The 15083-nt window shown below is 41.6% G+C and overlaps 1 protein-coding gene across 1 annotated transcript in view; it reads right to left on the reverse strand.

Annotated features, from left to right (window-relative positions):
- Window positions 1–15083, reverse strand: part of sf3b3 (splicing factor 3b, subunit 3) — a 66095-nt gene that overhangs the window by 9558 nt on the left and 41454 nt on the right. Inside the window, exons 20-23 of the mRNA XM_080187239.1 lie at window positions 10216–10421; window positions 9203–9359; window positions 5572–5697; window positions 3485–3697 (exon numbers count right to left, since the gene is read on the reverse strand). Of these exons, the coding sequence (XP_080043365.1) occupies window positions 3485–3697; window positions 5572–5697; window positions 9203–9359; window positions 10216–10421 (702 nt within the window). The remainder of the gene's footprint in view (window positions 1–3484; window positions 3698–5571; window positions 5698–9202; window positions 9360–10215; window positions 10422–15083) is intronic.

A 15083-nucleotide genomic window follows, 5' to 3' on the forward strand; every position in this document is an offset into this window, starting at 1 on the left:
GGGTTGTGTGCCAGACGTAAAGGCACCGTGAATCCTTATTTAGGAGGAAGGTATGTGACCTATGTGCCTACAACACATACAGGCATGGCCGCCGGGGACACACCCAGAGATCGGTGTGGTAGCACCTGATTGGACTCTTATCGATCAGGGTGATCAAGTCCTGATCGATTGATTGGCAATGGCCAAAAAAAGGGCGTGAAACCAAACGGGGCATAAAGGATGCTGCACAACCAGGAATCTCTCTCTCTCTCTCTCTGATCCCACGAACGAGCTACAACAATGGTGAACATCGCCAGCAAGAGGAGAGCCACCACACCCAAGAAGGAAGAAAGAGAGACTACAGCCAGAATGCCAGACCAGAGCAAAGGACCAAATTACACAGACAACTACCAAGACCAGCACACAGATAAAGGCCAGTATCTGTTTGGGTATTTGTCAGTCACACACAGTTAAGTCAAGGTCTTGTATTGTACTTGAATTCTAGTATTTTCTGTAAGATAACTTATGGTTGGTCAGGTGGGTGATTATTGATTGTGTGGGTTTAAATAAATATTGTTTGTACTAATAAGACGTCTACTCAAAGTTATTTGTCCACTGTATAAGGGTTAAAACAGGCTGATTTTTTTTACAACAGTTAGAAGGATTAGCAGGTAAATGTGTAGGGATATGGAGATAGGGCCTGGTTGGATTGTGGTCGGTGCAGACTCAATGGCCAGATGGCCTCTTCCTGCATGTAGGGTTTCTATATATAAAAATAACTCTGCATAGATTTCCTCCAGGTGCTTCTGTTTCCTTCCACAGTCCAGAGATGTGCAGATTAGGTTGAAAATGCTGAACTGCCCCTAAGTGTCAGGGGATTAGCAGGATAAATAAGTGGAGTTATGGGAAAAGGGCCCAGATGGGATTGTTGTCAGAAAAGGCTCAACGGGCCAAATGGCGTCTTTTTGCACTGTAGGTATTCAATGAACAGCCAATTAATCTAACAATCTATGCGGGTCAGAGGCAATTTTCTATGTGAAGATAGTGAAGACACATGGAACCTCTGCCCCGATCGGGAAGCATTTGTGCTTTACAGTTAAGCAAAGGTCCTACCATGCCAGTGGACATGCTTTCTGTAATTTGTTTAGAAACAATTTCTCATGGTCAAGTATGATGTGGAGATGCCAGCATTGGACTGAAGTAAACACAGCAAGAAGTCTCACAACACCAGGTTAAAGTCCAACAGATTTATTTGGTAGCAAAAACCGCTAGCTTTTGGAGCGTCTGCTGTTCCTTCGTCAGGCAAGTGGGATTTTAGTTCACAAACAAGCATATAAAGACACAAACTCAATTTACAAAATAATGGTTGGAATGCAAGTCTTTACAGGTAATCAAGTCTTAAAGGTACAGACGATGTGAACGGAGAGAGGGTTAAGCACAGGTTAAAGAGATGTGTATTGTCTCCAACCAGGACAGTTAGTGAGATTTTGCAGGCCCAGGCAAGTTGTGGGGGTTACAGATAGCATGACATGAACCCAAGATTCTGGTTGAAGCTGTCCTTGTGTGTGAGGAACTTGGCTATCCAAGGAACCTGACTATTTGATAGTCAAGTTCCACATACATGAGGACGGCCTCAATCGGGATCTTGGGTTCATGTCACACTGTGACCCCCAGGGCTTGCAAAATCCCCCTGTCCTGACTGGAGACAATACACATCTCTTTGACCTGTGCTTAACCCTCTCTCCACTCTCACTGTCTGTACCTTTAAGACTTGATTACCTGTAAAGACTCGCATCCCAACCACAATTTTGTAAATCGAGTTTGTGTCTTTATATGCTCTGTTTGTGAACTGAAATCTCACTCACCTGACGAAGGCACAGCAAGCGCTCCAAAAGCCAGTGGCTTTTGCTACCAAATAAATCTGTTGGACTTTATCCTGGTGTTATGAGACTTCTTACCAAGTAAATCTAGGCAAGGCTCGTTATCTACACCCATTCCCTCAATAACCACCAGTTTTCATTTGCTGGGAAAGTCTTGTGAAAGCTCTGATTACGGTAACACTGGACTAATAGCCTCGAGGCCCAGGTTAACGCTCAAGGGATATGGGTTCAAATCCACTGCAGCTGGTGGAATTTAAATTGCATAATTAATAAATCCAAATAATAAAGCTAGTCTTAGTACTGGCTGTCATAAATGTGCCTACTAACAAACAATACCAAAACTGTAACAAAATTAACAGGCAGAAGCCACCAGCATTTCAAAACGTATTTCACATGATGTCAAATCTCCCAGTAATAAGATTAGCAGGTTTTAGACAGAATAGGAAACACCTTGGTCAGACAATTAAACCATCAAAAGGTGTCATACATGTGTTAATTTTTAGAAGCTGAGAGGACAAACAGCAAGCACAGAGAGAACAAAGGGAAAATAGTGTAATTGCCAAGACTCGGGTGAGCAGAAAGGCAGGTTGTATCTGACTGCCTGTAACTGTTCTATTGAGTAGAAAAGATGCGAGTGCAGAATCCTTTGTAGAAGCAGTTTAAAAACAGTATCTTTGTTGAACCAAGAAAAGACGTTTCCCCGAGTAACTCCTCAATCGTGTACAGCGTGGTAACTATAAGTTGGTCTTTATTTATAGATTTATCGAAGTGGATGTTGTGCGGAAAGAGGGAAGTCCTGAAAGTTCAGATCCCTTAAATATATTTTGGATCAAAAAAACGGTTTAATTTCTACATAAACTGTGTGGGTGCATATAGTTCCTATACATAACTGTGTTAGGTCACTGTAATCCTGGTCATGTATATATGTCTTTTCTTTATTGTAATGAGTCTTTAATTATTGGTTACTTTCTCACTGGGTCTTCCACGTGACTTCTTGCACCATCCCTGTAAGCAAAACTATAGAGCACCAAAACCGCTGTTGCAAGTTGGGACACCCTCATACCAAACATCAACCAGGTATGACACAGCTGTCACAAAAATCCTACCTGATTTACTCATTACTTTCAGGGAAGGAAATTTGCTGTCCTTATTCAATCTGACCTACATGCAACTCCAGATCCACAGCAACATGGATGATTCTTAACTGAATGAAGCACTCAGGATCAACCTTGGGACTAGAAACAACTAAGGCTCATCCTACCCACTTGACCCTCAAACGTCATGCTTATGAACATATCAGGCTGTCGGTCAAAATTAGGAGAGCTGTCTCATAGATTAGTCAACAACACAGTCACACTCACCAAATCACATCATACAGCCAACGTCTCAGACTCCTTCATTAAGGATGGGCCTTGCCAGCAATGCTCACATCCCAAGAATGAATATTTTTTTAAAAAAATGGTCTGTAACTAGTTCATTCCATTGCTGTGGTTCTATCTTCAGTCAGGAAAATCAAATGCCAGCACCATCAGGGTGCACCCAGACTACACTGTGCCCCAAAACACTAAGTATTCAGCTGGCTGCAGAAGTTTGCAGGGATAGGCAAAGTCCAGTACACCACCTACCACACTAATGTTGCCAAATTTATCAGCACCAGCCATGGTTTCATAGTCCAACAGACAAGCTGTGGTGATCCAGCGGGGCAACGTGTCATCAGCAAAGATAATCAGCTGATTCTCATTTCGTTTGTAGCGAATCCAGAAGAAGCTTTCCTGAACATCTGAGACAATGACTCTGTGTCCTATGGTGTGGATTGCCACTATGAAGTTTGGAATGTGCTGAAGAAAGTAAAACACAGCAAGTTACAACAGATATTCATTTCTTAAGATCCTTAATGTAATCCCAATGTAATATCCTAGCATTTTGCCACCACCCCTCTTTCCCCTATACACCAATCCTGCAGGTTGCACTGCATTAGCATAAAACCACACCTTGCAAAAATGCATTTGAAGGGCTTTCGATTTCTTTGTCTCTACTCCTCTTTCCCCCATCACTTTTTCAACACACCAACGGAGCGAATGAGGGGTTTTGAGCATTCGATCAGCATCCCTTCCCAAAGTACCAAAAAAATTGGAAGCACCAAAAACATACAAGAAGAATCTATTTGAGAAACATTGCAGGAGAGGTTTAAGTTCTAATTCTATCTGGAAACTGAAATGCTGGTGCCTAGCATCTTAGGGAGACCAGAGTACACAAAAATGGTTCCTGCATACAGCAGCCCTTCTGATATCCAAGTCATCTACATTCAAGGCTCTGGTTTACAATTTTGTAATCTGAATATACAGATGTTTACTTTTGAAATCATTTCAAGCTGAGAAGCAGATACATTTCCGTTTTATTCCATTGGAAGTGTTTTTTAAATTAATTCATGGGATGGAGGCATCACCACCTAAGCCCATTTATTTATTGCCCATTCCTAAGTGCCCTTGACAGTCCATGTACCGGAGGAATACCCAGAGTGCTGTTAGGCAGACAACAGCTGGGGCAAACATGTGCCACAATTTTCCAGGTTAGATCATTATCTTTTAAAATACAGACTGCTGTCTTTTAAAATACACACTGCTGTCTTTTAATGTTGCAGCATAGACATCTTCTTAAATCTCAAGAGAGCTCAGGTCTCCATTTATAGTTCAGCTTGGTGAAGAACTGTTGCACTCGAGCTGGGTGCTCAGGAGCTAAGAACAATCACCTTGCATATCTCAGTTGTAATCAACAACATATCCCATTCTGCAGACACAGTTAACTATGGTGCAAGTGGAGAAGAGTTCTACTCTGAAGATCAAGGTTCACAATTGTAAATATCCCCCTCCCAAATTCCTTATTCAATGCTGTGTCTCAAGCTCAATCCAGTGTTATGCTAATAAAGGGCATCAGGTATTAAATGACAGTGTCCACAGCATCAATCCCTGAGACAGACCATTCAATCTGAGTTAGTGCTTTCTGAAATAAAGCCAGAAAATGCTGGATAAACTCAACATCTCTGGCAGAATCTGTGGAGAAAGTTACTGTTGAGTCCATCTGATTCTTTTACAGTATGGGTGCTATGTGAAGAGTATAAAAGCCACAGCTTTCACAAAAGCTGCTGCCAACTTACATTGATCTATACATTTAACCTTATAAGAACATGTAGGCAGAGATGGTTGCAAGAGGAAATGCCAGTAATTCCAAATCAAGTGTAAACTTCCAATACTTGCAACATGCTCCACACTGTAAAAAAGGCTGGTGGCACTAAAGGTTGGCTGTACTTCATAATTTGCAAGTGTCTATGGTGTCTCCAAGAATTTGCACATTTTACCACACAAGTTTTTCAGTCTCTCAGAAAATGTGCCTTTTGGGAATGTCCATTTATAGGTGCTTTACTGTGTTTTTTTAAAGCCACATGTCTGTTTTGTTGCCTTCTTTTTGTTCCACTCTTGCACTATTGTTATGCAGTAACAACAGTGTCCAAGGTCTCCTCCAATACTGTCCAAGTATTATATGGAGTCAATTACCGTTCCTATGATTCAGTGTTTTATCTGTGCCCTGTCCCTCTCATCACCACTGCAAGAATGGTACTTAGCGCTTTTGTACCACCTGGATCATCGATTGTCACCATCAGTTCCAAGCATAATCACAAAAACCCACTACCTTTAGAAAATAATAACAGCTCTACCTTATTTTCACATTTCCTCAGTAGTTTCTTCTTCCCCAGGTCATAGATGCGCAGAAGTTTTCCCAATCCAACCAGAACACGGCCCTGGAAGGGGGCAATGGCTGTTGGAACGTCTTCAATGGATGTCTGTTGGGGATGGGGTGTAAAAAAGAAATCAGAGATAAAGATACAAACAGAACAATCTAATTTATAAGAACATAAGAAATAGGAGCAGGAGTAGGCCATCTAGCCCTTCGAGCCTGCCCCGCCATTCAATAAGATCATGGCTGATCTGTTGTGGCTCAGTTCTACATTCCCGCCCTCCTCCCATAACCCTTAATCCCCTCGCTTATCAAAAACCCATCAACCCGCGTCTTAAAAATATTTAGCAAGGCAGCCTCCACCACCTCAACGGGCAGAGAATTCCAGAGATTCACCACCCTTTGAGTAAAGAAGTTCCTCCTCAACTCCGTTCTAAACCGCCCCCCCCCCCCCCCCCCCCTTTATCTTGAGGCTATGCCCCCTAGTCTTACTGTGCTTTCTGAGCGGGAAGAACCTCTCCACCTCTATCCTATCCATCCCATTCATCATCTTATACATCTCAATGAGATCTCCCCTCATTCTTCTAAACTCTAACGAGTACAAGCCTAGTTTATTCAGCCTCTCCTCATAGCTCAACCCCCTCAACTCCGGTATCAGCCTAGTAAACCTCCTCTGCACTCCCTCCAAGGCCAAAATATCCTTGCATAAGTACGGCGACCAAAACTGCACACAGTACTCCAGCTGCGGCCTCACCAATGCCCTATACAGCTGCAGCAAGACCTCCCTACTTTTATATTCAATCCCCCTCGCTATGAAGGCCAGCATCCCATTAGCCTTCCTGACCACCTGCTGCACCTGCAGGCTGGGTTTTTGCGACTCATGCACAAGGATCCCGAGGTCCCTCTGCACCGTCGCCTGCTGCAGTTTTTCGCCATGTAAGTAATAGTCCTTCCTACCATTATTCCTACCAAAGTGGACCACCTCGCACTTACCAACATTAAATTCCATTTGCCATTTCCTGGCCCATTCGCCCAGCCTATCTAGATCCTTCTGCAGACTCTCCACACAATTTGCAACGGCAATTTACAACGGCACAATTTGCCGTTCCACCAATCTTGGTGTCATCAGCAAATTTTGACACCATACACTCGGTTCCCTCCTCCAGATCATCTATATAAATGGAAAATAGCTGAGGCCCCAGCACCGACCCCTGAATTACTCAATTTGCTTTAATGCCAAATTCAGATGTTTGTCTTGGGCTGGGGTATGCATTATAATTAAGATTTACATAGCCAAAGATACTCTAGGTTTGTTGTCAGTGCTGAACTACAATAATTAATTTGTGGACTTTGGTGTCCTGTATTTGAGCCACAGGCTCATCTCTTTGTCTTTGATATTCTGTCAACACAGCTGAGCTCATCACTCCTGTGAGTTTTGTTAATTAGGGCTGTGGCTATACTGTCCAATTTCTAACTTTATATCACCTAAGAATGTGGTCTGAACCAGCTAATCATACCTTTCATCTGTAGCCCCAAGTCCACCGCTCCAATCTTTCCACAGACATGTTGTGAAAATGTCCAGTACAAGACCAGACACACATTGCTAATTTGCTTTATTTCACAAAGTGAAGGTACAGAGCGTAAGTTATGGTCAGAATCACCGATTTCAATCGATACAATTTATTCAGACCATAACACGCACGCTGTGTCTGACAGCATCATTAAGTCACCTTGCCTGACATGAAGTAAGTAGCCTCTATTGGCTCTTCTCAACTAGACAAAATTTTGGACGGATAGCTTTTATTAAATCTGACCCTTGCAGTATGTTTTTGTTTCTGCTTTCCTGTGTTCACAATGTGAGGGGAATGGCCCTGGACCAAGAACTTTCCAGTATAATACATTGACGATATTCATCAATTATCAAAACCAGACAACTAATTAGGAAGGTCACTTCACGATCTGGCCATTTAGAATTTTAATGACATTTTTGTCTCAGTATATTTTAAGCTTCATGAATTTAATTTCTTCAAAAATTCAGCATTTAAATGCAGCCCTTCCCACTCAAGTTTGAGAGATTTGATTCTCCAGGCTTGCCACTAAGATCCACACCCATAAATTATCTGCCTGCTGCACAGATTGCTCATTTTATTTAATAATAGTCTTGGATTTAAAATTAAACTGCAAAAGTATCACTGGAACCAGGGCAGATCTAATTATTTACAATTTACATAGATTTGGAGTTGGCGGCCAAGTGCAGTGTGTCAAAATTCGCGGATGACACTAAGACGAGTGGCAGAGCAAAGTGTGCAGAGGACGCTGAAAGTCTGCAAAGAGGTATAGATAGTGTAAGTAAGTGAGCGAGCAAGGGCAGTACAATGCTGGTAAACATGAGGTCATCCATTTTGGTAGGAATAGTGTCAAAACAGACTATTATTTAAAATGGTAACAAATTTCAGTATGCTGCTGTGCAGAAGGACCTGGGTTTCCTTGCATATGAATTGCAATAAGTTAGTTTGCAGGTACAGCAGATAAATAAGGCGGCAAATGGAATTTTGTCTTTCATTACGAGAGGGATGAAGCTTAAAAAACAGGGAGGTTATGTTGCAGCTGCATAAGGTGCTGGTGAGGCCACACCTGTAATAGCGGTTTTGGTGTCCTGACACTGCAGGGGGTGCAGAGGAGATTCACTATGTTGATTCCGCAGTTGCGAAGGTTGGCTTATGAGGAGAGACTGAGTAGACTGCGACCATACACATTGGAAATTCAAAAGAATGCAAGGAAATCTTATAGAAACATATAAGATTATGAAAGGAATAGATAAGATAGAAGCAGGGAGATTGTTTCCACTGGCAGGTGAAATTAGAACGAGGGATCACGGCCTCTAAATAAGGGGGAGCAGATTTAGAAACAAAGAGGAACTTCTTCACCCGAAAGGTTGTGAATCTGGAATTCTTGCCCAGTGAAGCAGTTGAGGCTACCTTATTGAATGTTTTTAAGGCAAGGATAGGCAGGTTTTTGAACAGTAATTAAGGGTTATGGTGAGCGGGCAGGTAAGTGGAGCTGAATCCATGAAAAGATCAGGCATGATCTTTATTGAATGCCGGAGTAGGCTCGAGGGGCCAGATCGCCTAATCCTGCTCCTAGTTCTTATGCTATGTGTAATGACAGTGACGTAGCTATCAAATTAATCATCTGATAAGATTTAAATGGAACCCCACATTGGTTGACTGCTGGTTATGTTAATTGATCTTAGGCAGTATACAGCAGTGGATGATGCTCCCACTAACTTCAGCAGTCTAACAAAGGAACAAATCAGCCTGGATTTCTGCTCCTCATCACTGGTCAGTAGCTGAAGATGCACATGCATAGTATGCAGGTGAGGCAGAGCTGTGAAACTCTTGTTATATACATTAGGCTCACACATTAAGAATGACCACTGAAGCGTGTTACCGGGTGAACAGGAGCATAGGGAAGAAAACTGGAGAACCTCCACAAAAATTACACAGGCTGCTTTTTGAACTGCGATGGGGTCACTAAGCACACAGGACATTCAGGTCACAACAAAGCTACAATCCAAAACCTCTTACCTCCAATTGGTACCAATGTCTCACCTTGTGCACAAATTCCAGCTTTTCTCCACTGTTGATTAGCTTGTAGGTGTAAATATATCCACCTCCAACTGAACGAGGATTGAGGATCAGATCCTTGCCAACTCCTACCAGCACATACCAATCATCGCCACCATTGCCAAACTTACAAACAGCAATACTGGAAACACAATACATCCACATTACTACAACCTAACTTCAACAAATGCCCAATGCATGAATGATTCATGTTGTGCACAAGTACAAGAAATAATTAGTAAAACACATGAGCCACAATCTATTATTACAGCCAAAATCTTCAAACATCTTTTTGTGAAAATGTGTTTCTAGTAATCAAAGACATTCTCTTCCCAGCAGCTAACTGTGTCAAAGAGGCACAGAATGGTTAAACAGATACCCATGTCAGTAATAATAAACTTTTGAGCTACTAATAGTCAAGGAGGCCAAGGCTTATTTTATGACTTGCTGGATTTTCACACAGATCACAGCTGACATCATTAAGTATAGATGCACAAACAAGTGCTATAGATGAATACCAAGCCAGCAAGCCATGTTCATGGTTGGAATAAAGAATTCTGATTAAGTGTGTACAGGTAGATAAGACATATATCTGGATGAAGTCTGGTCACATAACCTAAAGCATATGTATTTTATCTATAAGGTTGTTGTGGCAAAACCTTTTTTTTGTTCTTCATGGAACGTGGGAATTGCTGGGAAGGAAAACATTTGTTGCGTATCTGTTGAGAACAATTAAGTGTCAGCCACATTGCCAATGGCAGGTAAGTATGGCAGATTTCCTTCCCTAAAGAGCATCAGCGGTCCGAGCAGATTTTACTTCAATCAACAATAGTTTCATGGTCACCATTACAGAGGCTAACATTCAATTCCAGATTTTTTTAAATTGAATTTAAATTTACCAGATGTCAAGATGGGCTACATACCCACAGCATTAGCCCTGGCCACTGGATTATTAGTCCAATCATATTACGAGTAAGTCATTGTTTCCATTATTATACCTGAATGCAGCTTCATTCTGTTCCAATTGGATCTGATCATACACGTTGCCCTGGATAGGGTTCATTACTCGAACAACAGATGCCCATTGCCCACTCCCTGCCTTAGGGGATCCAAAAATGGATTCAGGTAAATTCTCGTTCAAGAAGGCAGCTGCCATCTCTGCTGCCAATTCACGCTCATCCTCTCCAGCTGCTTCCACCATTTCCTTAACAGATAAAATGGCAGCATTAACATCCTGATGACATGTTAATGTTATGAATGCAGTTCATTCCAAATATGCACACACCCAGCATTTTCTGCTTTTCAACACATTAAAAAAAATGTACAAGAACAAAGTTTGTAATTTAAAACTTCCACATTGTTTATCTTATGCAACAAAGTCAGATATATGTCAAGAAACAGCTTTGCTGTCAGCGTCCAATAATCTATCTTGGAATCAGGTTACGCCTTTCAGCACTGACGAAGAAATTCGTAATAGGTTAGAGAAAATTCAAACAATTAGAGATTTAAGACACTAATAAATTATTAGTAGAGTAAAATTACCTCAGATCAGACTCACAGGAGAACTGTCTACGTGAAGACAGTATGAATATGGTCAGAGATTTAAACAAATAAAAGATTTGAACAAGTATTTCTGATTTAAGTATGTATTTTGGATTTTAAAATGTATTTTAGCTGTATTTTTTTTGAAGTAATTTTATACTTCAGCCAAAGGCAGGCTACTCTGAGGCATACTGGTATGAAAACTTAGTGAGATGAACCACATTCTTTGGAACAATGAAACCACAGAATGCATATAGTTTTATCAGAAAAAGTTGCAAATGAATATGATGCCCAAAGCCATTGTATGAATAGGGCTATTCCAAGATGTCCTGATAAGACAGCACTCCTTAGATACAAGAACTTCAGCCGGCTTGTTCAGCCATTGCGTAAATGGGAGGTGGTGGAAACAGTAACTTTGACCTTTGTGTCTGAGGTTGCTAAGCAACAGGGCAAACCAGCATCTGGACTCTACGGACCAATGAAATCCCATGATGTCAGAGGGTAGAATGTAATTGACTAAGATATATGACAACTGCTATGTGATTGACTTGTACTAATGTTGACTGGTTCATAACTACCGGAAAGGCAGGAAAAGTAAAACTTGAGGAATGTATAATTGATCTGAATAATGCACTGTAACTTCACAGTGGAATGCTCAGGCTCTTCTCTTTAGAGGCGCGTTGGAATGCCCAATGCTAATCTCTCTCTTTGAACATTGTCCCATTTAAAGACGTACCTTTATTTGGCCATTGACTTTGAGAGTCTTTGTATTGGCTGAAGTTTTTGGTGATACCTAGTTTCTGAGAAACCCCACAACTTTGGCGTTGTGCAAGCAGGGCCGAGTGACAAGAATCTGGTCGCAGGGCACGTCTCTGCACACGCGGGGTTGGGGATTGGGCGGAACATGACTCCTGCAACTCTCCTGCACAGTACAGCGAAACGCTACACGGAGGACAAAGACGTTAAGTCTTTGATACACTTAATGCGGGGGACCAGGGACGGACTCCTGGAACACTTCCAGCAATAGAACTAGAAGCCACACACCAGGGAGGCATCAAGGGATGGGGACCAGGCCCAGAAGCGTGGCAGAAGGTCCCAACATAGAGGTCTCATGTCTCTAGAGAGGGACTCAAGAAAAACACAGAAAAGCAGCTTGTCTTACGGAATTGAATGGGAAAATTTGAAAGTTTGAGCAAGTTTCTGTATTTCAGTGTGTTTGTGTGGTCTGGAACTCCATCAGTATTCTTGTAGAGGCACGGGCAGACAACATCCAGTGTGGAAGTTGAGACTGCTGTGAAATGAATGATTGAAAGCTTTCATTTGCATCTGAGATGCAGATATTAAATTTAGTTGGAATGAGATTGGATTAAAGTATATAGCAGAATAAGTTCTTGAAAATCCTCAATCTTGAGAGCAGTCAATGGCCATGGTTGTCTTTTAAGAAAATACAGAAATTTAAAAAGATATTGAGTTCAGTCACTTTAAGAAGCTGGAAGTGGGAAGTGAAAATTTATGAGCTGCAGCAATCTCAAAATGGCATTACGTTCCACTTGAAAGGCTGCAGGGAAAATTAAACTTTAACTATAAAATCAATGTAATTTGATTTTACATTGCACCAAAACTTGTGCCTGCATCAGTTTATAAAGGCAGATTGGTGGAGAGAGAATTAAGTGCAGGCCTTTTCTGATTTAAAGCAAGCTATGGCAAAGGCTCCCACATTAGGATTACCAGATCTCACTAAGCTATTTCATGGAATACAAGCCGCTTTAGTAACCCAACAGTGTGGGGATAGCTTAAGACCAGTGGGGTACTACTCCGCCCAAATAAATTCGGTCTCCAACGGTATGCATCGATGTGTAAGAGCACTAGCGTGCACCTCGTGAGCAGCAAAGTGTTTCAGAGCCTCTCTGAAGGGGAAAAATAATCTCCCATAGACCTCACACAAAAGACCAGTTCCTGGAAGCTGGGAGATTGAAAGGGGTTTCTGATGGAAGACATTCAAAATGGGAAGCGAAGTGCAAGGAACAAAGCATGAATGTGTTGCAAAAGTGATTGAAGGAACAAGTGAGAGTTTAGCAGAAGAACAACTTGTAGGAGAAGGGGTAATTAACCTATGTAGGTGGAGCGAGAACCCTGCACTGCGTGGGCAGTGGTAGATGAAGAAGCAGTAATTGCAGCATAACCAATCCCCAGGAACAATTTAGCACCAGTAGCAGAGTTGTTAGCTCTAACCAAAGCTTTACGACTGGGGCAAAGGGAAACAAGTTCATGTTTATACTGACAGCAAATATGCACTTTGTGTGGTACGTGACAGCCCAGAGTAGATGTGGTTTTGTGACCTCTAGTGAAGGATACATACAACCTAAGAATTTAATCAAAGATTTAATCCAAGTTGCCCTCAGCCCTCTAAAGGCAGTTGTAATAAAAGTGCAAGCCCTTAGGAGAGCTGAAAGCCAAGCACAGAGAGGTAACAGCTGGGCAGATTAAGCTACAAAAAGGGATTGGGAATGGATACAAAGTCCAGGGGTAGATGCATTGCAAGTTAGGTATAGCAGACATTGATGTGAAACAGATATGAGAACAGGCATGACGCAGCAAGAAACAGAGATGGGAGAATTACGGAGGACAGAAAGGCCATGATGGAGCATGGAGAAGGGAAGGAAAAGTAATAGCCCCAGAAGCAGTACAGCAAACTTTGTTAAAAGCATACCATGGACTAGCACGTACAAGAAGAGATAACATGACCAAATTACTTCGAGGTTGTTGGTGGTGGAAAGGTATGGGAAGGGACATAGCCAAATTCTGCCAACAATGCATACAGTGGAACCAGGTCAACCCTCCAAGATTGAAATGGGCAATCAGCCACAACCCAAAGGACCTTGGGAAAACTTACAAATGGATTTTACAGGACCATTGCCCCCTGTGAAAGGGGAAACGTACTGTTTAATAACTAGAGGTAAGTTTACCCGTTGGGTAGAAGCATTTCCGTGTAAAGATGCCACAGCCAGAACTATGGCTTTGATAATGGCAAATGAAATAATACCAAGGTGAGGAATGCCTCTTCACTTAAAGACTGACTGGAGAATTCACTTTACAGGAAGTGTGTTAAGGGAAGTTTATCAGATGTTAGGGATAAGACAAATGTTTCATATACTATACCACATCTGGAGTTCAGGAATGGTAGAACGATTGAACTGAACATTGAAAAATAGTTTAACTAAAACTATTTTAGACGAAGGAAACAATTGGGTACAGGCTTTGCCTGCAATATTGCAGCAACAGAGAGCTACTCCTTCTCAAGGAACAGGATTAACCCCTTTTGAATTAATGACAGGAAGAGCAATGCAGCTCCCAGAGGAGGCAACAACAGCAGAGGAGAACTTGAAATCAGCCAAGGAGCAGTACTTCAATGTATAAGGGATTTAGTAGACCACCTATATTCTCTCAAACATCATTCACAGACTAGTTGAAAATGGCAGAGGAGAGCACCCCTAAGTTACCCATACCAGGAGATAAGGTAATGGTGAAACTTGTGACAGACAAGAAAGAGTTAGGGGTTTGATGGGAGGGACCATATGAAGTGGTTGTCACAGGACAAACATGTGCCCCAGTTAATGAAAAATACAGTCTGCGATGGTGGCACTGAACACAGCTGAAACCATATCCTAATGAGCAATCCAGTAACAATAAAATTGCCCCAGTGGATGAATGATCCTATAGAACAAGGCTTATTATGGCTTTTATAGCTATCATAATGATAATAGGAATTATTTGGATCTGCATAAGTTACTAGATTAGGCCAGATCATGGTACAAGAAAATCAGGAGTGTATCAGAAAACAGGAGTAGAAACAATTCAGGAGATAAGATACTAATAAAGCCAAAAGGCACTTTCTATATATTTACAGAAACTCACCGGTGCTCCAAGGATTCTGAATCAATAACAATAACAAGCAAGAATCAACAGACAACACCCAAGACAGATAGCAAGTAAATAGCATGTAATAAAGTGTAAAGTGGTTGCTATGCAAATCTGTAAGTTTCACTTGCTTGACCAATGGCTGGGATATTTTAAAAAAAAGGAAAGAGAAGGCTGTAGGAACTGTTATGTATTTTTAATATTGGCTATACAGATTCTGGCTCAGATAGGATCACCATCTAAGTTCATTCAATGTTCCCCTCAGGAAATAAGTGTTAATACTTACTATTAACTGGCACATACATATGCTAAATTGTCCAATCAAAGTGTTGGATTCGCTCACATATCTCCATCCATGCAGGGTCGGTGCAGAGAGGGACAGTAAAGGGTGGAAATACCTTTACAA

The sequence above is a fragment of the Carcharhinus amblyrhynchos genome, chromosome 4 (genome assembly GCF_965287045.1).
Source record: "Carcharhinus amblyrhynchos chromosome 4, sCarAmb.v2.hapA, whole genome shotgun sequence".
In the NCBI taxonomy this organism is placed as follows: domain Eukaryota; kingdom Metazoa; phylum Chordata; class Chondrichthyes; order Carcharhiniformes; family Carcharhinidae; genus Carcharhinus; species Carcharhinus amblyrhynchos.